This window comes from Ammospiza caudacuta, chromosome 9 (assembly GCF_027887145.1).
Source record: "Ammospiza caudacuta isolate bAmmCau1 chromosome 9, bAmmCau1.pri, whole genome shotgun sequence".
Lineage (NCBI taxonomy): Eukaryota > Metazoa > Chordata > Aves > Passeriformes > Passerellidae > Ammospiza > Ammospiza caudacuta.
In genome coordinates, this window is record NC_080601.1 from 12440925 (window position 1) to 12468901 (window position 27977).

Below are 27977 nucleotides of genomic sequence, written 5' to 3' on the forward strand. Positions count from 1 at the left end.
ATTTTAAAATCTTTTAACCCACATTGTAAATACTGGGCACTGAGCTGTGTAGTTTAGCCTGAATATCAGATTTTAAAACAAGGACAATTCTTTAGGTGGTGTTTAGCTGATGGCATTTTGAAAGCTGTGGGTGAAGCCAGAGTGCCTACAGTGTCCCTGTGCTATGGCAGCAGCAATGGCCTCTGTCCAGTGATGCTGAGCACAATGTCTTCTGAGGCACCTCACAGGAGGTCTCATCAGGAAATAGAGGGTAGGAATGGAACCCAGAAGGTTTGAGAGTGCTTAGGACAGCTTTGGCAGTTACAAAGCACAGCAAAGTTCACAACAGAATTTACAGTGAATACAAACCCAGTATAATAGTTTATCTTGGAGAGTTGTGTTCACTCATGGTACAATGGACCCAAATGCAGGCCTAAGCCCTGAGTAGGTACAGAAATAATTAGCTACAGCCACTGTAGCAATAGCTAAGTTTCTAGGTCTTGCTACATAGACAAAATAAATTAGCCCGAGGCAGAAATGCTATGCAAACTAAATCTATAGTAGAAACACTGTCAGAGAAGCAGAAAGCTACATTGAGGACAGGTTTATTTTGTTCAAAATTAAAAATTGAAAGTTTCCATTCCTCAGAATGTTTCTTACCTGTACTGGATGAAATCTGCTGGGTTTGCCATGTGAGATTATAACGTGTTTTCTCCAGATGGCATCTGTTTCCACTGTTAAAGAAAGTAAAGTCAAGATGGACCAATAGTCTGGGAAAGATGGATGCTTCTTTTCATATGCTGAGAAATGTTTTCCTACAGACAAACCCACTTTGGAAATAACTCATTAGCTGTCAGCACAAATAGATAGGGATCTACTTCATAGGGGGAGTGACACTGAAGGGAAAAAACAAGCAAAACAGTTTCCAGGGTGAGTGAGAAGGATATTCTGTAGTTGAGTAGGTTTTTCCTACATCTCATTATCTGTTGCTTCCCTTCCTTTTACTTCTTTATTCTTTCTTGCTTGCTTTGACTCTGATGCTCTTTTAGCAGTCTGTGAAGCACAGGAACTACAAACACAATCATCCCAAATAACTGGCAGATAGAAGAGGCATATTTTTTAATCTGTTACTGCAATCAAACTGAAATTCACCATCTAAGCCATAAGATAGAGGAAAAACTCATTCTTACTGACGTTTGGAATCCTGAGCAAATGTTTTTATTTAGGACTGCAAGAAAGTGCCTCATACTATTGCATATTGTATGGTTTTCTTCTGAAGGATAAATCTGAACAATAGGAAAATTAATGTAAATTTTTCAGTCTAAATAGGGAAAAGGGTTAGTTTCTGAAAAATTTTTAAATATTACTTCAATATTTTTGAAAAGACTTAGTATATAAATACTAATTAGCATTTGTAATAGCAGTAATTATGCTGAACAAGTATATTTTTAAGTCCACATGTAACTCATTGATTTATCTTAGACAAGACCAGGCCTTTTTGTTTGCAGAGGAGCAGAAAACACAAACTTTTTATGCAGCTTTGTGAAGTCTGATCCCTTGTTACTGAGAGTTTCAAATTTATCATATTCCCTCAGCAAGCTATTTTCTGTGATGACAACAGCAGCAAACTTGCCATTACTTAAAATCCTTATTTGACTAATTTTTCTTTCCAAATAATTGTCCAAGCCTTCCTTAGCAGTGACAAAGACTGATGAATCTCCCAGCATTCTCTCTTGGAGTGCTCTGGATGCTGCCAGTTCTGTTACTTCATGATCAGTAACTTTTTCTGTGTATAAAGTTGTTCACACCTCCATTTTGCTTTTAGAAACACTACCCAGTCATATACAGCAATGCCAATTTCTGGAGGCTACAGTGAAAGTCCTGCTCCTTCTGCTGCTTCAAAAACGAGAGTTGTTACTACTGCCAGCATAAAGCCCTCTGTCTACCAGCCAGGTAAGGAGCCTTCAAAGTACTGAAAAGATTCAGTAAAAAAAATACTCACACATTTCTTTTGGAAAAAGAAAATGTAGAAAGCACATATTTTGTACACAGATATACCAGAATGTATTTATTCATGTGGGTCTAAATGTTTCTGGTTTTGCCTCAAATTATCTGAAGATTGAGGATTATGTTATATTTGTATTCTACTTCAGAGTTAAAATGTGAAACAAACAGAGGGTAAAATAAAAGCAAGGGAAAAGTCTAATAAAATATATGTAGCCTGATTTTTCAGAAGAAATAAATTTGAAAAATAACACAGTTTATCCAATTAGGAGCCAAGTGACACTACAGAATTGAGAAAATGGCTAAAAAAAGAATGCACAGTTCAGGAAGGTGGCAAAATAAGTGGAATTTGCTTGAGTAGGTTAGGAATTTGCTTGAGTAGGAATTTGCAAAATAGGTAAGACCATATATTTAATTTCTCAAACTTAGGCTTATATTTGAAATAAAGAATGAGGTATTTAAGCACCTCATGATGCTATTCCATTTCCCAGAGACAGTAACTTAAGGAATATATTTGGTTATTCATTCATGTGGAAAATATGCTCCTTGATATTATCTAAATTCCCTTGGTATTAATGTGTTACAAATGGACTGAGCTTCTAAAACCATTGATGACCAAAATGTGAACCTTCAAACTGAATGAATTAAATGAGACAGCAATATAAATCTAAAGGCAGTTCTGTTTCAAATTAAGGTTTTTCTGATCTTAGTAAGAGAATTAAAAGTTGATTTATATCTTTGCAGTCAAGTAAACATGAAATGGCCAACAATTCTAACAGTCTTAAGCTCTGTCTTCTGTAATGTTCTATTTCTGGATCTACTGAAATTAAACAAATGTAGGAATTTTAGTTAGACATAAAGCTGACAGACAAATCAATTGATCCTTATATTTGAGACATAAAGGTAGAAAAAGTCAAGTCAGAGCTCTCATCAGCTATTTAAGGGTCTCAAAGTAAATAAACCTTCAGCTCCTCTTCACTTGCTTTTGGTTAAGTGCACCAGTGTATACCATGTTCTCACTCAAGGCAAATGCTATTAGTTTTGACTTAAAAAGATGATGACAGCAGATTTATTTCTATCATGCAGAAGAGAGCAAACTCTGGCAAGTCAAAATATCTCCTAAATACACTGACTGATGTTAAGGCCTGTGCTCATTTGGGGAAATATAAGTTCCAGTTCAATATACAAACCTGCCACAGAAATATATCTGCAGCTATTTCCAATTATTGGCTGGATCTGGTGAAGTCAAAGCTGGCTATTGAATTCTACTTGGAATTGAGGAAAGGCTTTTGTTTTTTCCTGGTCTGGGCATCTTCTTTTCACTTCCTTACATTGCTGGTGTTCCTTTGCAATTTTTATGTTGCTGCTTTTGAGCCTCATTGCCTCTCAATAAAGGCTTAAATAGTTGGCAGAGAAAGAAAAAGTCCTCCTGTACTGTTTAGGAGTTTGAAATATAATCATTGAATCCTGAAGTGACTCTGGTACAAGAGAGGTTCCAGGCAGAGATTTCAGGGAAGATGTTTGGTTCTTGTGTTGGTACTATGTAAGTGTTATATATTTGATGTAGTAGCACTTCAGAGTGGTTTTGGAGCATGAACTGACCTCAGAGACAGTTGCAGGGCAAAATGGGAAATTGCCACTTGGGAAGAAATGGAGGAAATAGCATTTCCTGTCACAGATGGGAAAATCAATAGTACTAAGAAACAAACCACCAAGACAGTTAGAAAACTTCCTCATCCAACTTTGTCAATGACTGCCTTCCCTTGGAAATATGGGGCAGCAACTTCCTGATTAAAGCACCAACCAACAGGCTCATATATTCAATACAGAGACTCCTGAATCAGTCACTGAGAGGGTTTACAAGGCTCTTTTAATGTCCGGTTGAAAATAAAACCCAAACAAACTGAAACAAGTCTCAAAATGAAACTGCTTTGTTGAGTATCAGGCTCAGATGGGATTTATCAGGCAGTCTGCACTTTTCCTAACCTAATTCAGGAAATTTTCTGCTGCTCAAGATCTTTTGTTTTTTTTCCAGTAGAGAAAGCTGGGAACTCTGAAATCTTCTCCCTAAATTTCCTAACCCGTGTTTTAAAGGCTTCTCTTCTGAGCAAGACCCACTAGATGGCAGAACATGCCTGGGTATTCCTTTCCCGCAGGCATTCCCAGCATAGCCTTTCAGTATCCCAAGCAGCTCCAGCTCCACTTCTGTACCACGAAGTAACACGATGCCTAAATGTAAGAAAGCAGATCTTTCCTTTTAAATCCCTACGTCCAACTGGCCTACTTGTGTATGCAAAATCGGTCAAGTGTAAAGGCCTGATCTGCTCTTTGAGGAATTGCTAGAGACATTCCCACAGTTTTTAATGAACTTTATATCGAATCCTAAGCACCTTCAATGCTAAAACAGCAGCTTCCACACCATTATTTCATTTTAAGTTCCCATAAATAAGAGTAGTGTCTCCCTATAAAACATCATCTGCTCTGCCATCTATTCTGTACTGTAACAGTATATGGGAAAACTTTGAGATTCAAGGATGTGGCCGCTAAGTGTAGAACAAACCCTATCAGTTGTGGTTACTAATTTATTTTGTTACTGATAATAATAAAGAGTAACACTTATGTCATCTACTAACAAAGGGAAAAAAAAAAAGAAAAAAATGTTCTCACAGTGCAAGTCTGTGTGACCAAAGCATTTGAGACTCTATAAATCTTTGCTTTACTACATCAGTCTTGGTAATGTGCCTTTGTCTGGAGAGAAAATAGCCACAGGCCATAAATGAAGAGCTGAGAGGGAGAATTCCAGCTTTCCCAGAAGCAAGGAATTGGCTTGTTCCTATTCCTGTTAGAGAGATCTCTTCTGCCATTCTCTCAGGACAACAATAAGGCCATTCATTCTTTCCTATTCTAAGAGAACATGAGGGCTGAGAGAAACAAGGTGATAGAGGCTAAGTTGCTGAATTATTTGAAGTATTCATTTTTTAACAGTTAATGTTCAACTCATAGAATACTGGTATTTTGAGAATATATATTGAATCTTAATACTTTTTTTAGCAGCAAACAACCCCTTTTTTCTCTTTCTTCTCTAGTGTTGGAAGACTTTTTGAAATACATAAACATTCAAAGTGAATATGTATGACAGTAGCTACTAAGACAAAAGAATTGTTCATATAAGCTTAGGGAGGGATGTACTTCTAAGAAAATAAGATAATTCCCTTTTAATGACAATTACTAAAATCTCAGAGTTAGTGAAATCTTTCTAATATGTTGCAGTGATGCTATTTTGAAGCAATAGTAATTGCAGCTTGTTCACAGGATGAAAACGTATTGTAATAAATCAGGCTTGTAAAATTAAATTTTAACAGCTGAAAAGAGAACTCGGAGCAGATGCAAACATCTAGCAATTGTCATTTAGCAGTAATTGCTCTGGTACTTTATTTTAGTAGCTGGGAAAAAAATCCTATTTTGTTGTTTTATTTTGCTTCTCTTTTTTCTGTTTCTTTATTTTACTGCAGCAAATAGAAAAGAGAGAGTGAAAAGAAGTAGAAGGTAGAGAGAATGTACTTATGTGAGCTGAAGTCACCTTGTTTAATTAGCCTCATAGGTGGAAGCCTTATGAACTCATCAATTAGAGATTCAATATTAACTTCTAATTTTGCCTGTCTTAATACCATAATCATAAATAGCAAGAGCCTCAGGATCTAAAGAGATTGCATATAAACTCTGTTCTGAAATCTTTAAATACTGTTTACCATTTCCAAGTTTAAAAAAAAAGAAGAAGAAGAAGCCTCAAGCTAAGGTGGGATACAGTTTTATGAAGCAGAAACATTGCTGATGTTGTACCATAAGAAATTTTTATCAAGAAAATGCACTAGATTCAATTCTGACCTCAATAAAAAGATCCCAGGGTGATCACAGTGCATTGATATATATGCAATTTAAGCACTTGCAAATTGCCAATAATCAGTGGAAATTATTATGTGGCAGGGTGTGGGCTGAGGAAGCGGTGTTAAGTCGAACACAAAGTTCTCACCACTTAATTATTCAGAAAGATCCATGTTACTTTCAGAACCCTCTTGGCTGAAATACCTTTCTGCCTGCAAGCCCCTTAAACCTATACAAGTTGTATTTGGCTGTGATTTTCTTGGTGCTGGGATACTGTGTGGAATGTTTGCCCAGACTTCTGGAGAACTGGCTTCTGTTCCCAAGCCTGTGCTCTCTCATTTGGGCAAAACACTTCAGCTCTCCAAGCTTCTTTTCAATCATTTGCTTTGTTTTCCTTGCAAAGGGAAACTGCTTTTAGTGCTCCTGTACTTGGCAAAGTGAGGCTGTTTCTTGGGCAGTAACTTCAGTTCTACATAATGCAAGATCTGGCATTTTGAAAGGAGCACGATAATGGGAAAACTTGTCAGTATGTGCAGGCCCTGGCTCCTGCTTATTTTAATGTGATAAAACTCCACCCAAGATTAGAGCCTGGTGCACACAAACAGAGACAGACTGCACTGAGGGTTTTATGTGCTAGTCAAAGGGTGGAAGAGAGAAAGGATAATATTCTGGTTTATACACAGGAACTGAGGCGCAGACACTCTCTGCTTTGCTCAGAGTTTTACAGGAAGTTTGTGGCAGAGCCAAGAACTGAACTGAGATCAGTCATAACCACAAGTCTGGCCTTCCTCTAAGTGCTGTTGGCTTTATCTTGCTGGTCATGTGAGCTGAACTGGCTCCCTCACTATTGCTTCCAGTGCTCTCTGTTTTCCCTGTGGGAGCTTGTTTTTCTTCAAAAACCTAGGAATAAACCTCCAAATGATACATAACAGTGACTTCTGTAGAACATACTGTATTTTAATTAATATAATGAGATCAAAAGTTAAGCATAACTTACTGAAATTCTGGGGAATTCTATCTAAAACTTTACTATATTATCTGGCTTTTATATTTTTAACCTGTCTTAGATTGTATGGCAGTCTTTGACATTATCACACAATTGTCATATCCATTCCTTCAAGAAAATGAAGAGATGATCTTGACAATGGTCTCCATAAAATCTGTAAAAGCCAGTAGGCAATGATTTCTGTAATGCATGTGTATGAGAAGTCAGTGATTGTGCTGATATCCTTGACTTCAACCCAGAATAAATGAGCAACAATGAGATAGGCCATAATTACTATCACCCAAAGCTTTTATTGTATCTGTGTCATGGAGTGCCCTTTGCTAAGTGTTGCTGTATTAACAGTAGAAGAAAAAGCCTTTAAAATCTTTCTTGGTTTCTTTTGGAATACTTCAAACAGCGCCAGCACCAGTTCATTCCTACACCCCTGCCAACACGGAGCCTGCGAGTCGCCCCCCCTGGGTAACAGATGACTCCTTTTCCCAGAAATTTGCACCTGGAAAATCCACCACCACCGTCACAAAGCACATCCTTCCAAGGGGTGCTCCGGTGCTGTCTCCTACCACAATTCCTGCTTACCCGTCTCCAGTTTCACCTCCTTCCCAGCCCCCTGCCTTAGCCCGGGGAACAGTGCAGAGGGCGGAGCGTTTTCCAGCCAGCAGCCGAACCCCTCTCTGCGGGCACTGCAACAGCATCATTCGGTAAGGGCATGGGCCTTTGCAGAGGGATGAAGCAAAAAAAAAGTATCAGAGAGACTGGTTATTGTACATTAATATACAGTCCCAGAGCCTAAGACTCTGTTAAATTATCCAGCAGGGATGTCTGTTGTCTGCCTCATTAATTTAACATTTCCAGAGCTCATTTTGTTGTTGTGTGGTTCACTTTTTATCACTGCAGCGTTATACATGCTAATTGTTTGGCTCTTGGATGCTGCAACAAATCCCTGCTTGATTTTAAACAGGTTTCTGGTGCTAAGGTAACCCTTTGAAGGAGGTTCGTGCAACTTTATTGGGAGAGTCAGGGGGCTGGGAGCAGAGGGGGGATTGTGGAGAGAAATGGAACAAGGCATCATTTTGGAACAGCAGCCAAATGTAATGTTGCTTTTGTGTCTGGAGAAAGATAATGCCTACACTCTATTACCAGTGATTCATAGCATGCCTCTCCCTGCTCTTCCAATTCATTCTGCTGGACCAGTGCCTACTGTGAGCCTGTGCACTGCTCTCCAACTTTAAGTAATCCGTGTTTAATGACAGTCTTCCCCACTAAAAGGAGCTAGTTTGGTGATGTGGAACTGTTGATTATTGCCCTTCATATATTCTGGAATGGAAATATTCCAGTAATAATCATTATATCTAACTACAATCACCAGAGTCAATCACCAAAATGAATTTAACGTGTCTTCCACATAACAAAACAGCAAGTTGTCACCTGATAGTCTGACATTTCTAGAACATGCTGCGTGCAGTGCTGTCAGACAGAAAGAAGGTAGGAGACTTTAGGAGTTGTTGTGAGGTGTGGGTGTGTAAGGATGGAAATTTGCCTGTTATTTCATGCTTTCAAATGGTAGCATTGTCTTCTGTTGCCTTTGGCCTTTTCCTTTTGTCTTTGCTTCTGCTTAAAAAGACCACTTACAGCTATGCAGATATGAAAACAATTGATTTTTCCAACAGTTGTTTGGAAATGCAGTGTATGAGATCAAACAATAATGAAATGTTTTAACCAATGTGCTTTGAGTAATGGTCTTGAAAAAGACCACTTCTATTCAGATTATTTTAATATGCACTTCATGGTTCAAGTAGCTTTTTACGTGTGTTCATGGTGTCTGAGAAAGTGGGTTTGCAATCAGGGTCAGCCATTCAACTTTTTTTTCACAATACAAGTAAGATTAAACAAGATTACAAATAAGTTATGATTGTTTCCAGAGGCCCTTTCCTGGTAGCCATGGGTCGCTCTTGGCACCCAGAAGAATTCAATTGTGCTTACTGCAAGACATCCTTGGCTGACATGTGCTTTGTGGAGGAGCAGAACAGTGTGTACTGTGAGCGCTGCTATGAACAGTTCTTTGCACCAACCTGTGCCAGATGCCACACTAAGATTATGGGGGTAAGAGAACAACAGTAACCCTTTCTGCAACTGCCTGGGTCCTTGAAATAGTGAAATAGTTTAGACTGTAAGCAGTGAATGCAGATGTTTTATTATTTCATCCTTTTAAGACTTATTCCCCAGCTTGTTGATTATTTCATTATGAGAAACATTTTATAATAATTTTTTTTCCATCAGAAGTCTTGGATATTTCTGTACCTTATTGAGCTCATAGATGGAATATGTAATCCAGGTACCATCTCTCTGAGTGTAAAATTAGTAATACTTTTTGGATAGGTTTTTACTTTCTGATACACACTATGTTAGTTTTATCTCTCTCTTCTTTATAGTAAGACACTTGAACTGGGTTTTTGTTTCTTACACAGGATTTAGTCAAAATTTCAGTAGAGAAATCAGTGATGATGGCAAGAGGTCCATTGCTCTTGTTGCACCTCACTGTTAGTTGGCAGCACAGCTGTTGATGAATTCTGCTGGTTTCTTATAGTTAAGAAAATACAGAATAATTACAAAGATCTGAATTCCACAAAGCCAAAAATACATGCCACTTTTGTCTTAAAGGACTAATGTACAAGTAAATGTACAATTTAATTTGCTCTCCACATACCTCAGATGGTGGTGTGGGTGGAGTACCATCAATAATTTTATCAGTGTGTTTATGCATGCAGTTGTAGTGAATGTATGACTCAAATGAAGAAGCAAGGAGTCCCCCACTGGTTTTTCACTGCTTAGCTGTCACCTTTTGACATCTGTCTAAATGTTGGCATTACAGATGCTCTTCTCTGCAACTGTCAATTAGGGGTGGCAGCATCAGACATTGATGGTGAAGCTCTGGCTCCAACCAAGTCTTGTTTGCTACTGCAGCAGAAGGAGTAATTTATAGCAGAGTGCTGACTTAACCTACCTAATGAATGCTGGCACAAATCAGTTTCCCATTATGGATTTTCATCAGGAAAATAGCAAAGATGCCAGCTGCCTCTATTCATATTAATAAGATTTCTCAAGCTATTTTTGTGTCTTACCTCACTGAGGTTCCTAAATGGATCCAAACCTATTTATCAGCAATAGTTGTTTTGCAAACAGTAACAGAAGTTAATGAATCTCAAATGGTGATTCTCTAATGAGATATATGGCAAATCTAAATAAGAATGTTTTGTCTATTCACTGGATTGAAAGCATGGAAGAGGACTTCAATCCATTTTCTCATAATCAGTGGACATTAAAACAATCTTTAAAAGACAATCAGAGTCTATGTGTATAATTGGAAGCAACATAAAATAGGATCTAGATTCTCAGCTGGTATAAATCAACGCTGTTTCACTGAAGTTAACAAAGTTAGTTCACAGCAGTTATGCAGCTGGCCCTTTGAAATCTGGGCTGTTGGACAGAGATACACTGTCCAACATCATCCTGGCTACACATAAGATTGACAAATTAGCAGGTAACTGTGCATCAGGGCCCAGTACAGCAGCATCCAGGACTTGGAAGACTTCTGTATGACAAAAGAAAGAAGCAGTAATAGAGATTTCTCCATACTGCACAGAAGTAAGAAGCTGATAAAACCTAGATGTACAGCTGAGGAGAACATCAGTTGCACAGAATTGGGGTTTTTTTGTGGTAAACATGTGGGTTAGAAACAGACATGCAGACTCATTTTTACTAATCATATAAGTTAAAAGAATCTTTCCTGTTTTATTTTTTTCTTTTAGATTTTTACATTAGTTAGTGAATTGCTCTTGTAAGAAGCATGAAGAAATTACTACAGAATCTGGATTATTTTGAAACAACAGACTTACACCACTTATTCCTGGTCTTAGAAAATTACTCTTTGAAATTTATTTAACAATTCATACTCTTGCATTAAAGAGTTCATACTGGTCATGGAGAAAATAAGCAGAATCTTTGTGCAGAATCCCTCCTGCAACAGGGACTGGGCATGTTGATACAAACTGCTGGCTGAACCATGTTGTTTCACTTTGGCAAGTACATTGTTCTAGAAAGCTTGCAGTCCTATTTCCTCTTTCTTTCCAGAAGGAGCCCAATTTCTGTCATAATTCTTTCTTTTGAGGAGGGGAAATGGCTGATATAGAAAGGAAGAATTTAGAGCATCTCTGCCCTGTGTTTGTTCTCCAGGAGGAAGTTGCAGGGCTGGCTATTCTGCTGGAGATTTTTGTTTGTTTGTTTGTTTTACAGGAAGTGATGCATGCCCTAAGACAGACTTGGCACACAAGTTGCTTTGTCTGTGCTGCTTGTAAGAAGCCATTTGGGAATAGCCTGTTCCACATGGAGGATGGGGAGCCCTACTGTGAGAAAGGTATGGCAGTCTGGACAGTTCTGCACAGAAATTGTGTGCTTCATGTTCATGGAAGCATGTAAGAATATAGCAGCTGGGGAACAAAATTATATCAGTTCCCCATCCAGCATGGATTTTGTTTCCACTCTCCACATATACAAGTGTTTGGGTCTGTATTTTTCTGCAGTTTATATGAGAGAATGGCAGAGCACTGATCTTTGCCTCAATGTCCACAATGCCTTCCCTCACTTCTCTCCCTTATGTATTACCATACTTTGCACTTCCTTCCCTACACATTTTTTTTCCCGTTCCACTCCCCTCCTTGGTAGATGCTGCTCACCAGAAATGGAAAATTAGTCTTCTAGGGCTGCCCGCAATCCTGAGTTGCTGGAGCTGTGACCTCTGATGCTGTTGCCTCACCCTAGAGTTGTTCAACCAACACTTAGGAAGAGATGGATCTGCACAGATGTGCAGCACATGGTGGTGCAGATTTTGCTTCCTGGCTGCTGCAACAAACAAACTGCTTCTTGCCAGCTAAGAAAGGGAAAGGCCATGTTTTCCCAAAATGATACTTGCCATGCAAATGAGTTGCCTGACATAGGAAGGAGGTTAAGGTTTAAGTGGTATATTCTCTCTGTATTCCCCTTGTGCATTCAGTGAGGTCCTGGCCTACTTCTCTCTGGAGATTCTTTTCTTATGGTTATGCAATTCAAATTTTACAAGTCAGAGTAGCTCTTAGTGAAGAAAAAAAACCATGCAGCATGACTGACTGGGTACCTACCCTTTAAAACTGGAGGTTTTGTCAGAACATCAAATAACTCTCATGGATTCCATATACCGTTGGAATTTCCACTAATATTTTTCAATGTGAAACCTTTGCAAATCACACTTGATAAAGATGTATTAATCAGTCAGTATGGGGTTTCCGTAATGTTCTCTCTTTATGCAAAAAGGACATTATACAGGCATGGAAACTTGTAACAGTCCCTTGTCATTAGACTCTTGTACAACCATATTTGTCCTATGAATACATTCCACATATATTAAAGCTAATTTGAAAGTATTGTGAGCAACACAACTTCAAATTCCATGGATTTTTTGTATGTCTTCTTCTACATTTTTGATGATTAATGTCATACTAATGGGGGGTTCTGGACTGAGTTTGTATTTAAATAATGAAAGAAAATAAGCATGTTTCAGTGGGAGTATTTCAGTAAATGTAGTAGGAAACTTAGCAAAAACAATCAAAACATTCATTGTCTGGAAAAGTTCTATTTCTTTTGGACTTAATATGATTATGTTAAGAGTTTGTTCTAAGTTTGCTTCTTGTTTTATTTTAGATTATATTGCTTTGTTCAGCACAAAATGTCATGGCTGTGATTATCCTGTTGAAGCTGGAGATAAATTCATTGAAGCTCTTGGACACACTTGGCATGACACCTGCTTCATTTGTGCTGTAGGTTCTACATCAAATACTTATTCATTCCTTTATACTCCTAAATTGTGTAATAACATCAGAAAACCTGAAAGCAGTAATAACTAACATATGCTTAAGGATGCAGAGGGATGAAATTTCATTCTTTACTTCCATTTGGAGAAGAATGGAAGGAATTTTCCTTCTCCTCCATAACTTTTACTAGAATTATGGAATTTGACCATCATAAGTGAATGTTTTCTAATAAAAGATCCAGTTTTAGATAGTACATACAGCAGTACAAACCACTATTGCTGTTATTCTTTCCAGTGTTTGCCAAGTAGAGATAGAGCAAGACTGAAAATAAATTAACACCATACTGAACAGTATAACCATAATCTTACTTACAAAGCAGTGAAGTTTGTATTTCCATGCTGAATGCTTGTTGAAACTTGCAAAAAGAAGTCTGTTTAGAGAGCATGAATAGTAATTAGCATAGAAGTTGGTCAAACTCATCAATCTGTGGTGTGCACATAGCTCTGGAGAGTGGCCATATTCCCACACTCTGCACACAAAGCAGAAAAATCTATATGATAAACAGTACTTTCATCTGGTTCTAATACCACTGAGCAGCTCTGCAGCATATTATTCCCAAAGTAATAATATCTAGAATCTCTAATTAGCTAAAAATAGTATGTGGGCCACACCAAACTGACAGCGACAATTTCTAATGTTTGTTTAAGTCTAAAATTTAGGTAGACTAGTTGAAAGTATAGAAATGTTTATAAATATCTGAAGCTAAACTAGCTTTATAAAAAAGTGTTTTTTGAAAACTGAAGTATTTTGGAAATTTTAACATAGAAAGGAATACTAAACAAGTTTCCTTCACAAGCTAACAGCTCTTAATCACTTATAAATATTGATTACTACAAAGACACTTTCTCTGAATATTTCATGTTATTTTTTTGCTTGTTCATTTGCCCTAGCTACCCCATTTTCTGTGGAAATGATAGTTTTATTATGTGTTGTTAATATGCAATTCTCACAGTGGAGGTCTTTTTAAGGACCTAACTTGATTTCTTTCAGTGGGTTAAATCAATAGCAAATCAATACATGACTCCTAAAAACTACCAAAAAACGCATGGGCAGAAGAGCAATACATTTACAACTGATAGTCACATCTTTCTCCCTTTTCTTTTTCCTTAATTATTCCTGATTGCATTTATTATTAATTCTAGGTGTGCCATGTGAATTTGGAAGGTCAGCCTTTCTACTCCAAGAAGGACAAGCCCCTGTGCAAGAAGCATGCCCATGCCATCAATGTTTAGAAGAAGAGTTATAGTCAGTAATGCTGGGGTAAAACAAATGACTAACTGGGCAATCATAAAGTTGATAACCAAGGCTAGCACTTCTCTTGGTAAAAGCTAGACATTGGTACTTCTCAAGTTTAACTTTATCCTCTTTCATAAATGCAGAACGTGCTTTTTGTGAAGTTCATACCAAAAACTATGAGCAGTCAAAACCATGAACTAGTCCATTATTATAGCAACAGTTGGGGGAAATATTGAAATTAACTAAAAACATTATTATAAAAAGTAATGTGCAAATATAGTTTCAAGTTAACTACCCACAGCAGTTTTACTGCTTAGACCACACACTGGTGTTTAAAAACAACTGGAAAAATACTTCTGTATTAAGTCATTTTCTTTCACAGCAAGAATGAGTAAGTGCCATTTGTACAGTCATCTGTAGAACCAAAGGCCGTAGCTTTCAAAGAGAAATAAATAGATTAGGGCTTCCTCTAGGAAAAGTGAGTGCTGTTCCACTATCTTGTGGTGCTGCCTCATAGCATCAGATATTTTAGATTCTTTCCAAATAACAAGTCTGCCTTGAATCCATATGTAGCTGGGAAGCCTAGGTGACAATCCATAACAGTTTGAAAATAAAATGGTTGGGTCAGCCTTGATAGTGCACTTGGCTTCTAGGTGCACAGTAGATAATTCACTTTCAAATGGTAATGGAAAAGGACAACTGGCTTTCTCCAAATCGCTCTTACATTGAATGGAATACAGCTGACTGGAAAGGCCAGCTTTTAATTCAAAACCAGTTTTCTTTTCCTCCTGTGGAAAAAAAAAGAGATTCAATCTTGCTTTGGTTTCTAATTCCCACTGATACCAGAGGGAGGTAGGAACCTACATCTGGACCTTCACAATAGTAAACACAAAAGAAACACATCCATCTAGCACAGCTAGGTTGTGGGAGATAGCTTGCAAAAATTCCCTCCTCTATCCCACATAAATAGGAAAAAGGCTTTTTTTTCCTATAGCAAATGAATGTGTATCAAAAATCCATAAGGCAGCAGGCACATTCTCCTTATTCCTTTCCTTACCTTAAATGCAGCACATCATGAATTGTAGCAATATTTGCCATTGGAAAACAGTAGCTATGTTCCAACAATTAGGATTACCATACAGTCATCTTTTCTAAAAACCATACAGTCATCTATCCTAATAGCTTGAGAACAACTTTCAAGTTGTTCAGAGAGTTATTTATAAAACTCTTTTTTCAAATAAGCAATACTTATAGTACTGATAATACTTTTGAATTTTTGAATATCAGTGACTTTTATATGGGAGACAGCAGTTCTGTCTGATGGAGTTAAGATGGAAAGTCTGATCACCATTCAAGCTTTATTAACTCATTTAAGTGAGAATTATGATGTGTGTGTTGACAGCTTGCAGTACTGACAGTTTTGAATTAGTACTTCTGAGGCTGAGGATGCTTTCTGTGGGCCACGTGCTGGTGCCATCTGCACCTATTTTACCTTGTGTTCTGAGTAGCAAAAAATTACATAATATTGTCTGTCTTGTCCCTCCCATGGGTTATGACCATTTCATTTGTGTGTCTTTTAAGGGATGAAAAACTATCTAAAGCTTGGGGAGGAATAAATGAAATTTGGAGCTCTAAAATAAGTGTTAAGTTAGCTGCAGGCAGTCTGCATCTTGGACAAAAATAACAACCTGAACTGCCTGTGGCAGTTTTGACATGTATGACCTGTATTTATTCAGTAGGTATCTTAGTTTTCACTGATCTTAGCAGTGATCTGATCTGAGTTGCTACAGGGTCAGATTTTTGTATGCATGAATTATTCTAGAACATTAGTACATTATATGCAAAGCCTTTTTCTTGTTTGTTTGTTTGTTTTGGGGTTTTTTCTGTCAGCAAGCAAATTTTCTGTTTTCAGTTGGTGCTGGGCTGGTGTGAATATGGTCCCATAGATTACAAAATCCAAAGATCTGGCTCATAATATTCTCCAGAGGAATAAATCATAATTATGGAAGTTAAATATTTTTTTCCACTTCTGTTTGACTTCATTAAATACATATTCACAACAGTGAGAAAATTCTACATTTCCTTTTCATTTTTCAGTGCCATTCAACAAAATGCTTTTTATTGTTATCTCTTATTTGAGAGAATTCACATCAGCATACTCTATACTGAGACTGCATTGAAATGATTCTTTAGGCAGATTTGTGTCAGTGTTGGCCACTGACTGGGACTAATCTCTGACTGCAACATCAGAATAGGGAGTCAGGCTCCATGGGAAGGGCTTGTGATGGACACTTCAGGAGAATTTCATGAGGTCCTTCCCCTCTGATCTGCATGTGTTTATTTGTGTGTGTCTCATTCTCCCCTCCACCTTCCCCTCAATGTCCCTGTGAGCTTCCACACTGCATGGCAGAGTTGGGTGGGCAGGGAGGCTGGGTAGGGGCAGCAGGATCACTGCAGTCAGGGAGAGGGCTTCAAGTATGAAATTAGGGTACAAGGGGCTCCCATAGCCCAGAGAGATGGTTTGAATGTGTACAGAGGGGTGAGCAAGGATCCAATCTGGTACATCTGAAGTCTGGACTGCAGGAGAGGGAATGCAGTGAATGTGAGCAGAGCTGAGCTGGCTTGCAGGGTGGCAGCAGTGAAAGTGCAGCAGCACAGACTTCAGTGGGAGCTGTACTGGCTTGAGAGAGTGCTGAAGAATTCCTTGGGCAGAGAACCTGCACTGTAGCACATGCCCTGACTCCAGCTGGTGTCTGAGCAAGTGAGATTAAAGCTAGTTTACATATGAGGTACAGCGATATCTCTGAGGGAAGAACAGAGATACCCTGAGGATTATCATGTTATAAAACTTTCCTGTTATGACTTGTGCTGCTTCATAATGTGGTCCAAAAATAGGGAATCCACGTACCTGCCCTTGATATCTATATTAAGATATAATTTTTGCACATATCTGAACAAGGAATTTGTGAATAATAATGTAGCATTTTAACTTTCACAGGGGTAGAATACCACATAACTGCTGATACTCTTCTGCTACATCACTTTGTGATATGAAGAGGAAAAAATGCATATATATATAATAATATATATCTCTAAAATTCAAAAATACAGCCTTTTAATGATCATGGGAAATAATGTTGTACAAAAATATGCAAGATGAATAATGTGTACTTGATTATGTTTTTATGTCTTGTAAGAGATGCCTGAGATAAGTCCTAAGTTCTTCTGAATATTTCTTTTCATTCTAATTAATGTGAGGTTTTACTCAATAAAACAAAGATACTGTACCTCTGAATGATCAATTAAAAATATCAGTCTTTTGTCTAACTAAAAAGTGTTCAATAACTTTGCAGTCAAAAGATTCAAAAGTTTTTTTTAATGCTTTTCTCTCTTTTGATGTTCTTTTTGCAGAACAGGGCGAAGTAAATGTTTCCAAATGAAGCTACTTTTATTATCTGCACAAAAAAAAAAACAGTCTTAGAACTTTTTTTCATTAGTTTTCACTATATTGGATTCACACATTATGCAATTCTCAATACTAAAACCAATTCAAAACAAGGCAAAATATTTTTCCATTGCTCCTTCAGTGGTCAGTACTTTGGGTGAAATGTTTGGCTGAAGATTACTTGTATTTATGTTTAATAATGTGAATGTCCACAGCACTGAACACGTTCATTAGTGTCTAATGCTGGGCACACTAATGGTTTTTTTGCAATACTCATCTCCTGGTAGTGGATATTAATTTGTTTAATATTTATAAACATCAGAATTTGAAACTGAGTGATTTATTGCCTGCAGTGATCATATATTAGAAGTCTAGGTTTTATAAGATTTTGACATGTTGACTTGATGCCACAAGTGCCCTTGCTTTTAGATAGATATTTTTTCCTGAGTTCCTAGTTATTTCAGAACAGAATGTCTGGTGGATTATGAGATGTGAGTAATTACCTTGCATGGATTATCTGTGCCAACATGAATAAAACAGTCTAGTAATAAAAGCAATGTGCAAAACCAGTTAAAGCTTTATGATTTGGGTATATTTATTAATATGCCATGTGAGCAGCTGATAGCTTTCAGCCATGTACTATCATTAAGAAAGCATACCTAAGCTTGTACTCTCTACTTCAGACCTGAAAATAAAAATTAAAACTATTGGTTTCAACTTTATTGTATATCAGTCTTGAATATTTTATTGACAAAATAATGCTGTTTTAAACAAATATTAGTATGCTTAAAAGATGCAGCCTGCTAACAGTACATGTTGTAACTCAGCAAGACCTTTATAGTTCCAGACCTTATTGTGTCAACAAATACTGTTTATAGTAGCTTTGTAAGGGGTGGGTAAATTCTCTCTTCAGTTACATTTATGCATCTGCAAACAAAGTTTGGCTGCATAAATTCAGGTAGGTGTTCTACTGTTTCTTAGCAAAAGTTACTTAAAATAAACAAGGTGTTTTGAACACCCTCATTGAGCTCTAGTGCCAAGAAATATGTACAAATGAAAGGATGACTTCATATAACAATGTCTTTTACAAAAACAGCCATTTTGTGCATTCCTGTTGCACACCCCTCAGAAATGCAGGCATTTTAGAGATACAACTAAGTATATTAAACATAATTATGAAGTTAGATGATAAATGAACAGACTTGGATTTAGATGCCATTACCAAGTACAGCATTAGGAATCACGACTTCGTGCATTTTTGATTTTATTTCCCAGCCCCAATTTCTGTTTACAATGTGCATAAGAAATGCAATTGAAAAGAATGCCCAGAATGTATGCAGTATTTTGTCAGATCAAAATTGCTGTTTTTCAGATTGTCTGTTCTGACCTTTAACCTTTGCACAAGACAGTGCTTCCTAAACTGTGCACTGTGATCCCTGGAGAGTGCAGTTGTTGGAACTGGAAGCAATAGAGGCCTAAGCAGAGCACCATGCCAGCTGACAGGGTGGAAAAGGGGAATAGAGCAAAGTTCATTAGCAAAGGACAAGGTGCAAAACGTGTGACAAATGTTGCATTAAGGGATTCTTAACAGACATTCTTTAAGAGAGATTATTGCTCTGAAGAAAATGGAGATTTCAAAAGTATAGGCTTTGGCATTGTTTCCCCTCCCACCCCATTCATGCATCTTGAATTCAAACAGTTTGTGCTGATTAAGAAAGGAAGGAATGTGTGAATAAGGTTGCTGAAACCATTATTGAATACACAATGAAACGCTTTGTTCTCCCAGGCAAATCAGAGTTATGGATGAGATTCAGACTATATTCAGGCATAAATTCTGTGCTGTGAGCCTATGAAATATGCCCTTGGATAGCTGTTAAAATACATTTGTTCCTCCTCTTAAGAAGATTACATCAAAAGAAAACAGTAACAAATGTGTGTTGTACTAATAAGGACTGTCAGGCTGAGTCACAAGAATTTTCTCTGTAATAAAGACAAGAAGGATTTTTTTAACAAAGCTAAACTTTTGAACAAAACATTTTTCCTTTAAAAGTTTCCAGATTATAACTGTTAGGGAATAATAAATTAGTATGCATAAGGTATCATTAATAAATCTGTCTCTACTACAAAAGTATTTTCTAATCTTACTACTTAAGAAATTGGATTATTTTCATTTATGACAAAGATGTTATGGAAATTCTTCTGCTTCTACTTAGTTTTACTGTGCATAGTGTTACTGAAAGAGTTGAGATTTATTTTTCTTTTAATTAGAAGACATAGATAAAAATACAACCTTGAACTGAGTGAAGGTGATTCTTCCAGTGCTTGTGGAATGAATGCTGCTTGCTACACTAAAGCCTGAAAACTTGCTGTTCTAGATTGTTTTATTCTCATAGTGCATTAAAGAGGATGTTTTGGATTTTAGGAGGTTTAATAAATATCTGGAGCCTTACTTAAAGATCTCATTTCAAAACAAAAGAATGATTTACAGTGTTTAAATTATTTTAAGATTTAATCATATGTAGACAGGAAAATAATGCTGGGATCGAGGTTTAGTTTCATTTAAAGAAATCTTCATGTTGACTAATGCAAGCATTCCTATATGCATGTATAGGATATAAAAGTGAATTAAAACACTCAGAACTGAGATTCTGATTTCCTTTAAGTGGATGTGTTTCATGCCTGCACTATTTGAGCATAAATGTTTGTTATTTATTTATGTATAGCTTAAGAATGATGCACAAATCTGAGTGCACCTTTGAGACCTGGGTTTTGTTACCTGCTAGGTATTTTTGCTTTAGGAAGTAACAACTCCACAATTTTGATAGCATAGGAGATGTGGGAGCAGAAAAAAGGGCACACTTTCCAAAAATCTGACTTCATATAAATAATAGGATTTCAGGAATAAAATTTTTATTTGTGCATTATAAACAAAGACCAGGTATTATTTTCACAACAAAATATTCTTCAGCTGTCCCCTGCACATTCCTTGACAGATTTTCTCCCTGCAAATTTTTCCCTTACTGATGGCAAGGATATTGTCAATGTCCCTGTGATTGATGCACATGCAGAAGCCTGAGCAGAGTTCCTGTTCCTTTCCCAGGCCTGTGAGCTGTGGGGTAAAAGGTGACAGAGTGGGCTCTGCTGCTCACATGAGTGCATTCAGCCCACTGCATCCTGCAAACACCAGACTTCCTGAGATTTACTGTGGATGCACAACACAGATGACACTAATTGAAAGTTTCTGCTGTATTGCATGTACACTACACGGCATCTACTTCTGGCCAAAAAGTCCTTGCAAGAAATCCAAAATTCTAGCCAAGGATTCTGGTTCTAGCTGTGGCCTCAGAGCACAACTGAATCTGAGCTGTGTGGGTATAAAATATTGGCAGAGCACAGTTTGCCTTTGAGATTGTATTCCCAGTGCCAGCTGCTGCAGCAAAAGGACAACAGGGCTGTTTTTTGAATGGCAATTTTCTGCCATTTTTTAATGTAAAGCAGTTTCTGGAATGGGAGTTTTTCTGAGCTGTTATTCTCCTGTTACTGCATCACCAGTCTGAATTCAAGCTTGCAAGTTTTCAGCTCATTTGGCAAATTTACTTATTCCATTGAAGGACTCCATGTTTTCCACATGTAAATTATTCAACTTTGTATTAGACACCCTAGAATGAATTGGAAACAATCTGGTGGTGATGGACTGTCAGACTTCTAGGAGAGGAGACAAACCTGAGAAATTAAATTCTCATAGACAAATACAGAACACATTATCCACCTTCTATGGACTTACACAGCTGGTGGCTGTTGGAGACTTCATTGGCTTCCTAAGGAGTCACAGAAGCTGCTCTCTGTTTAGAAGTTCTCTAAAAAGAAAGAGTCAGTGTTATTAAAAAGTAGATATTAAAGTTTGGGGGTAGTGTATTTCCTTAGGGTCCATATTTGCCTATTTAATACAACCTCAATCAGTTCTTGCTACTATGCAATTCTCAAAAAAAAAAAAAAAAAAAAGAACACATAACAGAGGGTTGTTGCTACTCCTCCCTAACTCTGGGTAACAATCCTCATTCCCCTCCAGCTTAGGAATATTCACTGGCACAGAAAGGTATAAATTAATCTCTGTGTGCCAGCTTCACAGAACCTGGCCACAAATACTTCAGTTGAGATGATTTTGTTCATTTCTTTAAAGGACAGTGAGAAAGATTGTGCTTTCTCTGATCTTGTAACTTAAAAAATATTAATAGAACAATTCCTTTAAGTCAAAAGATAGTTAAGTGAATGTTTATTTTAGACCTTCATTATTAAGTGCAACTAGTTAAAAGTGAACAATTACTATCAAAGAGGGCATATGCAAAAGTAGTAAAATGAGATAAAAATGCCGGAGAGTGAAAATCCAAAGAAAAAGCAGCTTTTAGAATAACAATTAAGCACCCAATCTGTTCTGTGCTGGGTAATTCATTGAGAGTGAATTAATGGTGCAGCATGCAGTAATAGGCCTTGGTAAGGAAATAGGAGCAGTGTATCAGGATATCCTTTTTCCGCCCCCGAGTACCAATACTTTCAATTTTATATACAACGGAAGTAATTCATTGTAGCACAAAGAAGCACAGCTGTGTTTCCTGATGGTCACACGTGCAAGAGCTGCTATTGTTTAGCGTTTCAGTATGTGCAGTGGAAACTGTCCCTCTGCTTGCAATGTTTGATATTCTCAGGGATTTCATTCCCATTAGTAGCTTCTGAATCCATGGTGGATTTTTAATATGCTATTATCTCAGATCCAATCCTGCATCCCTAATCAGGTAATTTTTTGCTGATGCCAGTGAGAGTTTAAACTGTGTTAGGTGTGGCTGCCAAATGAGGCGATTTGCAGACACAGGCCAATTTCTCATTGGAAGCAAAGGGAGTCACAGACTATTTTTTGGGATTTGCTTTTAGCTGTATGAGTTTAACTTTTTCAAGTTCCAGTTAATATTCAAGTGCTTTACAGACTAAGAGAGAAAAGCTTCATTGCTATGCCTTTAACTTCATCATATATTTTCAGACATTTTAGCTGAAATACAAGGATATCCTTTTATTATTTTGTAGTCTCATATTAGTTTTACTATAACATGAAAAAAGAAGTGAAAGAGACTATTTTGCTGCACTTGCTCTTATTTAACAGCAATTTATTCATGTTTAAAGATATGTTTAGACTGAGAAAAAATAAGGAAGTGACGAAATAATTTCATTCATTTCTTTTGTAGAGGATCAGATCTGTTTCATTTTAACAAGCTTGGAGAAACAGAGCATTTTCAGTCTCATAAATATCCATCTTTGTAAATCTCTACAGTACCCACTCCTACAGCTGCCAGAGACACATCCACTTGAATCCTTGCCTCCCGAGCACAAAGCTGTTATACACAGCAAGACAGAAATGTTCTGTATTGATAAGAATTTGCCTTGTGTAACAGCAGGTTTTAAAACCATTTCTGCTTTCAGCAGTGCTCCAGTTTCTGGACAAAGCCTGAGCATCAGGCTTAACAGAGGAACTGTTAATAGAGTGTGGGTTTGGATCTAAGGATTATTCCAACTTGTAAAAGAAACAAATACCTCTTGTAACAAAAGGTGGAGGAACACAAACATTCAGCTTCTCTCTGAGTATAATTCAAACTTCTTTGTAGATCATTTGGCACTACTGACTGATAATTCAGAACATAAATTTTAAAACCAGCACTACAATTGAAATATTTAATCTTCTCTGAGCAGCTGAAGACTTTTGGGATTTTATGTGCATGCATCTAGGGGAAAACATATTACTAATCTCCAAACAAACTGATGTGAGTGAGGCACCCTGGTGAAGCCTCTGCTGAGCCTACAAATATTTTCTTTTTCTGTGATACGACATTTAATGCTCTGGTTTTAAGGAAAACAAAGTAATTTGTGTTTAAAAGGAGAGTTATCTCAGGATGTATTACAACCTGGTGAGAAGACTGCAACAAGGGCTTTGTAAATGTGAATCCATAAAAAAACAAAATCATACAGCTCAACTAGGCACAGGAAGAAGAAACAGAAAAAGCAGCAGGAAGTTTGGTTCTTGGCTGGGAAGATGTCTCCCAGAGCAGAGTGCTCCCATTACTGCAGCCCTTTGCCACAGCAGGGGCATCAGCTCCCCACAGCCCAGTTCAGGGAGGAATCAGCTGCCACCCTCCCCTGCTGGGGGGACAGGCACAGCCTTTGTGTCCTCCCTCCCCCGGGGCCTCCTGCTCAAGGCTGAGGAAGAATCCCCTGTGGAAGCCAAGTAACCCCAAACACACCAAGAGCTTGAGCTGTGGGAGCACTCCTGTTCCTTGTGCCCGAGCTCTGCACTCTGAGCTGTTACTCCTTGCATTATTGCCACAGCGCTCTCCAATGCTGCCCCAGACTCAGTTCCACACCAGACTGGTTGGGCATGGCTTCCCTCTTTACTACCAGTGATCCACTAGCAAAAATTTTTTAAAAACACCTTTCTTCACAGATTTGACTCTGCCTTATTGAATTATTTTTGCTTACATTTTAAAAAATGAATAAAATCCATTACTTTTGTAAGTAACAAACAGCTGAATAAATTTATAATCAAAAGAATATGCTTTCAAGTAAAATAGTTCTGCAAAAGAGACAAAGCCAAATTCATGTCATATTAAGTGAAATAATTGTGTCCCTGGCTGAAGGGCAATATTCTTTTAATATGCAACATGAATATTTATTTTTGTAGCAGTAACAGAGAAATACTCATCTAATTGCAAACAGTTCTCAAAAATATATTTGGATCACAGATTTAAGACATCTGAATTCCAGAGACTGAAGGGAAGAAGGATCTGCAAAGATCAAGTCCTATCACATGGCTGACCTTCTCCCTATATATACCTCTTTGTTCTTTTGATATTCAAGTTTGCAGTTCCCTAGTGATTCCAAGAACTAATAAGAAATTCCTGGAGAGGAAATAACAATGAAAGCAGCTGGAAGACAATCCTTTTATTTTTTTTTTTTAAATACAGCTGTCTTCATCATGACAGTCAGTTTTGTACTGCTTCTTTTATATCACATGTTAGACTTCCATATCTCATCTTGGCCAAATGTCAAATAAACTTATGTTTATTTCCAGATTTTCAGACTTCAGTGTTTTTTGAGTGTGACTCAATTAACAAAATAAATACTTTGTGTTACTGAACCTGGTGTGTCTGAGTTTTTGCAGATTCCTAAAAGCCTCACCAGGGAAGAATGCTGCTGCTGCTAACTAGCTTGCTGGAGCCCTTTGTCCTTCTGAGAACTCATCAACTAAAGTGATCACTTTCTGGTTTAAAAAGGTCTCTCTACCTGTCCTGGTAGAGATATTTGAAACCTAAGTATGCACTGTTTTGAAAGACATCAATATTTTCTATGTGATGTTTAATCAGACATCCATCACAATCTAAATACTTTCCAAGGTCATCATGATTCATCATTTTAGATTAAGGTGCAGTCTGGTCTCCTGCAGTCCTAATATCATTATAATGTAGGTTATTTTTGCCAACTTTATTTTGTGATTAAGACAAGGAGCTAATAGCACTCAGTTATGTAGAGATGGGCACTACTTGCCATAGCAATACAAACTTCATCCTCAGCAACACTGTTCCTGACCTGACAGGGACTTGTGGGTATCTTCAATGCCCAAGTGCCTTGAAAAGCACTGGCTGAGACAGCAATTTCTGCAATGTGCAAATTTACACACCAGCAACTGGATGAAAAGAGTTGATCCATTTCACAAGAAGGGTTAAATCCATTTCAAGGCTAGTGGCTGTTGCTAAATTCATGCATCCTGGATTGGAATCAGTATATAACATCTGACAAGCACTGGGCTGTATTAGCACACATGATTACTGAAGGGATGCTAGCACTAACAGCTTTGGATCTGCTTGGGAGCACACACACGCATGTTGCATTCTTCTTCCATATTGAGTGTCTCTTCTGCTGCTATAATTTCATAGTACACAGAGTGGAAGAACAGCAGACTCATATTTTCCTTTGAAATTATAAACATAAGCATAGGAGTTCTGTATTGCTTGGCATGGAAGCTGTGATTTTGTCTTTCTTGCAGGCTGGCTTTGTTTTGGACACTGACAGATTTTTCTGGATGATGTTGATCGGAAAAAATTTTCTAAAAGTCTAGTAACACAAGATCTGCACTTTTAAATGCCTATCACCATGGTATCTGGCCACATAAAATTATTAGGTGTGCCTTTACCTGCCTACATTTTAAAGGAATCTCTGAAGGTGATAGGTTTGAAGTTATACTTCCTCTTTTGCTTTGCTGTGTAGGATAACACAGAAGTGAAGCTCTCATCTAACAATCTGTAGGTAGAACACATGTGAGCCAGAATGCAAAGCCAGTGCTCTCATCTTACATTCAGAGGTGACAGCTCTGGAGTACACAACATTTACAAGTCTTATCTGATATTAGCATGCAAAAATGGAGCTGCACTGTGGAGAGGTCAACAAAATAAGCAAGCCCATGTTTCCCACAATATATGCTCATGTGGCTATTTGGCACCAATAAGCCAGATTGCTTCCCAGCTGGTTATTCTCTGCATCCAGTTTATCTGGGCAGCCATCTCCACACCAGCAATTACTGGTGTGTCCTGAAGGCCTAAAGAGTGTTTTGGTGTGCAGCAAAGGGAAACTGCTGAATAGGTCTGTACTGTCCATGTGATCTTCATTTCCCCTGTAGCTGGCTTTGAGTGCAAAGTTCGTGGTGCAGAGTAACCAAGTGACAGGACAGGTGAGAACAAGGGGACATCAGCAGCACAACTGCTGTCACACTGTGGAGAAAAGGATTAAAACCAGCAGCCCAGGCGGGAGCTGTGCCGCCTCCCCTGCACATAACTCTGTCACTGCAGCTCCTTCTGCACTGCTGCTGGGAGAGCTCACTTGAAGGCAGACAGACAAATTATTGCTTTTCCAATTTGTCCTAATGATAAGGAGCTTTGAAATACAATGCAAATCATGGCCTTCAGCATCCTTATCGGCAAGCAGAGCAGCTCATTGCAGAACTTATAATGTATTCCAATCTAAGTAACTGGGCATATTTATTTAGATACAGGAAATGGAAAAGGCAAACAATGCTGTCCTTTGCAATGGAACTCTATCCCTCCTGCGGCACTGCAGCGTCAGCCTTCTCACAACTATTCTTCCACGGAGCCGAAAGGCCCAGACGAGTCCCTGATTTTCCCCTGCTCCCACCGCTGGCTGCCCGCTGTCGTGCCCAGCCCCGGCAGCCCCACTGAGCCCCCGTCAGGGGTGTCACCGTGACCCTGCACCCACACCCCCCATCAGGGGTGTCACTGTGACCCTGCACACCCATGGCCCCCATCAGGGGTGTCACCGTGACCCTGCACCCACATCCCCCATCAGGGTGTCACTGTGATCCTGCACACCCACATCCCCCATCAGGGGTGTCACCGTGACCCTGCACCCACACCCCCCGTCAGGGGTGTCACCGTGACCCTGCACCCACACCCCCCATCAGGGGTGTCACCGTGACCCTGTACCCACATCCCCCATCAGGGGTGTCACCGTGACCCTGCACCCACATCCCCCATCAGGGGTGTCACCGTGACCCTGCACCCACATCCCCCATCAGGGGTGTCACCGTGACCCTGTACCCACATCCCCCATCAGGGGTGTCACCGTGACCCTGCACCCACATCCCCCATCAGGGGTGTCACCGTGACCCTGCACCCACATCCCCCATCAGGGGTGTCACTGTGACCCTGCACCCACACCCCCCATCAGGGGTGTCACCGTGACCCTGCACCCACACCCCCCATCAGGGGTGTCACTGTGACCCTGCACACCCATGGCCCCCATCAGGGGTGTCACCGTGACCCTGTACCCACATCCCCCATCAGGGGTGTCACTGTGACCCTGCACCCACATCCCCCATCAGGGGTGTCACTGTGATCCTGCACACCCACATCCCCCATCAGGGGTGTCACTGTGACCCTGCACCCACATCCCCCATCAGGGGTGTCACCGTGACCCTGCACACCCACATCCCCCATCAGGGGTGTCACCATGACCCTGCACCCACATCCCCCATCAGGGGTGTCACTGTGATCCTGCACACCCACATCCCCCATCAGGGGTGTCACTGTGACCCTGCACTCACGGCCCCCGTGAATCCCGGCGGCTCGGCCGCTCTGCACGGCACCAACCCCGCCAGCACCGGCACGGAGCCTCCCGGCCGCGCAGCCAAATCCTGCAGCTGCTTTTCTCGTGCCTCGACCCTCTCCAAGGCCAGCGGTGCTTCCATGACACCGGCTTGGTAACTTTTCCCATCGCACCTTCCTGCCCCGTCCTACAGGAGCTTCTTCCCGGGGAGAGCGCTGCTGGGCCGGCGGGGCAGGATAACGCCGGGGCCCGGGCGCCCAGCGACAAGCCGGCCCAGGCTGCGGCCCGCGCTGCGGCCCGCGGAGGGGCTCCCGGGGAGGAAAAGCAGGCCCGGCTGGTTCCTCCCGGCCAACTTTTCTCGCCGGGGAGC

General features: G+C 39.2%; 1 protein-coding gene and 1 long non-coding RNA gene across 3 annotated transcripts in view; one reads left to right on the plus strand and one right to left on the minus strand.

The window, feature by feature from the left end:
• LDB3 (LIM domain binding 3) overlaps positions 1-18179 on the plus strand; it is a 114292-nt gene extending 96113 nt beyond the window's left edge. For both annotated transcript variants that reach the window (XM_058810828.1, XM_058810829.1), the window contains 6 exons: positions 1805-1932; positions 7269-7569; positions 8791-8971; positions 11162-11282; positions 12602-12717; positions 13914-18179. In XM_058810828.1, the coding sequence (XP_058666811.1) occupies positions 1805-1932; positions 7269-7569; positions 8791-8971; positions 11162-11282; positions 12602-12717; positions 13914-14003 (937 nt within the window). In that variant the 3' untranslated portion in view covers positions 14004-18179. The remainder of the gene's footprint in view (positions 1-1804; positions 1933-7268; positions 7570-8790; positions 8972-11161; positions 11283-12601; positions 12718-13913) is intronic.
• Positions 658-27960, minus strand: LOC131561512 (uncharacterized). The gene is made up of 3 exons (XR_009275073.1): positions 27781-27960; positions 21237-21309; positions 658-713 (listed from the first exon to the last, which is right to left on the minus strand). It is a non-coding gene; the product is annotated as an uncharacterized LOC131561512 (long non-coding RNA).
• Positions 27961-27977: the final 17 nt, after the last annotated feature.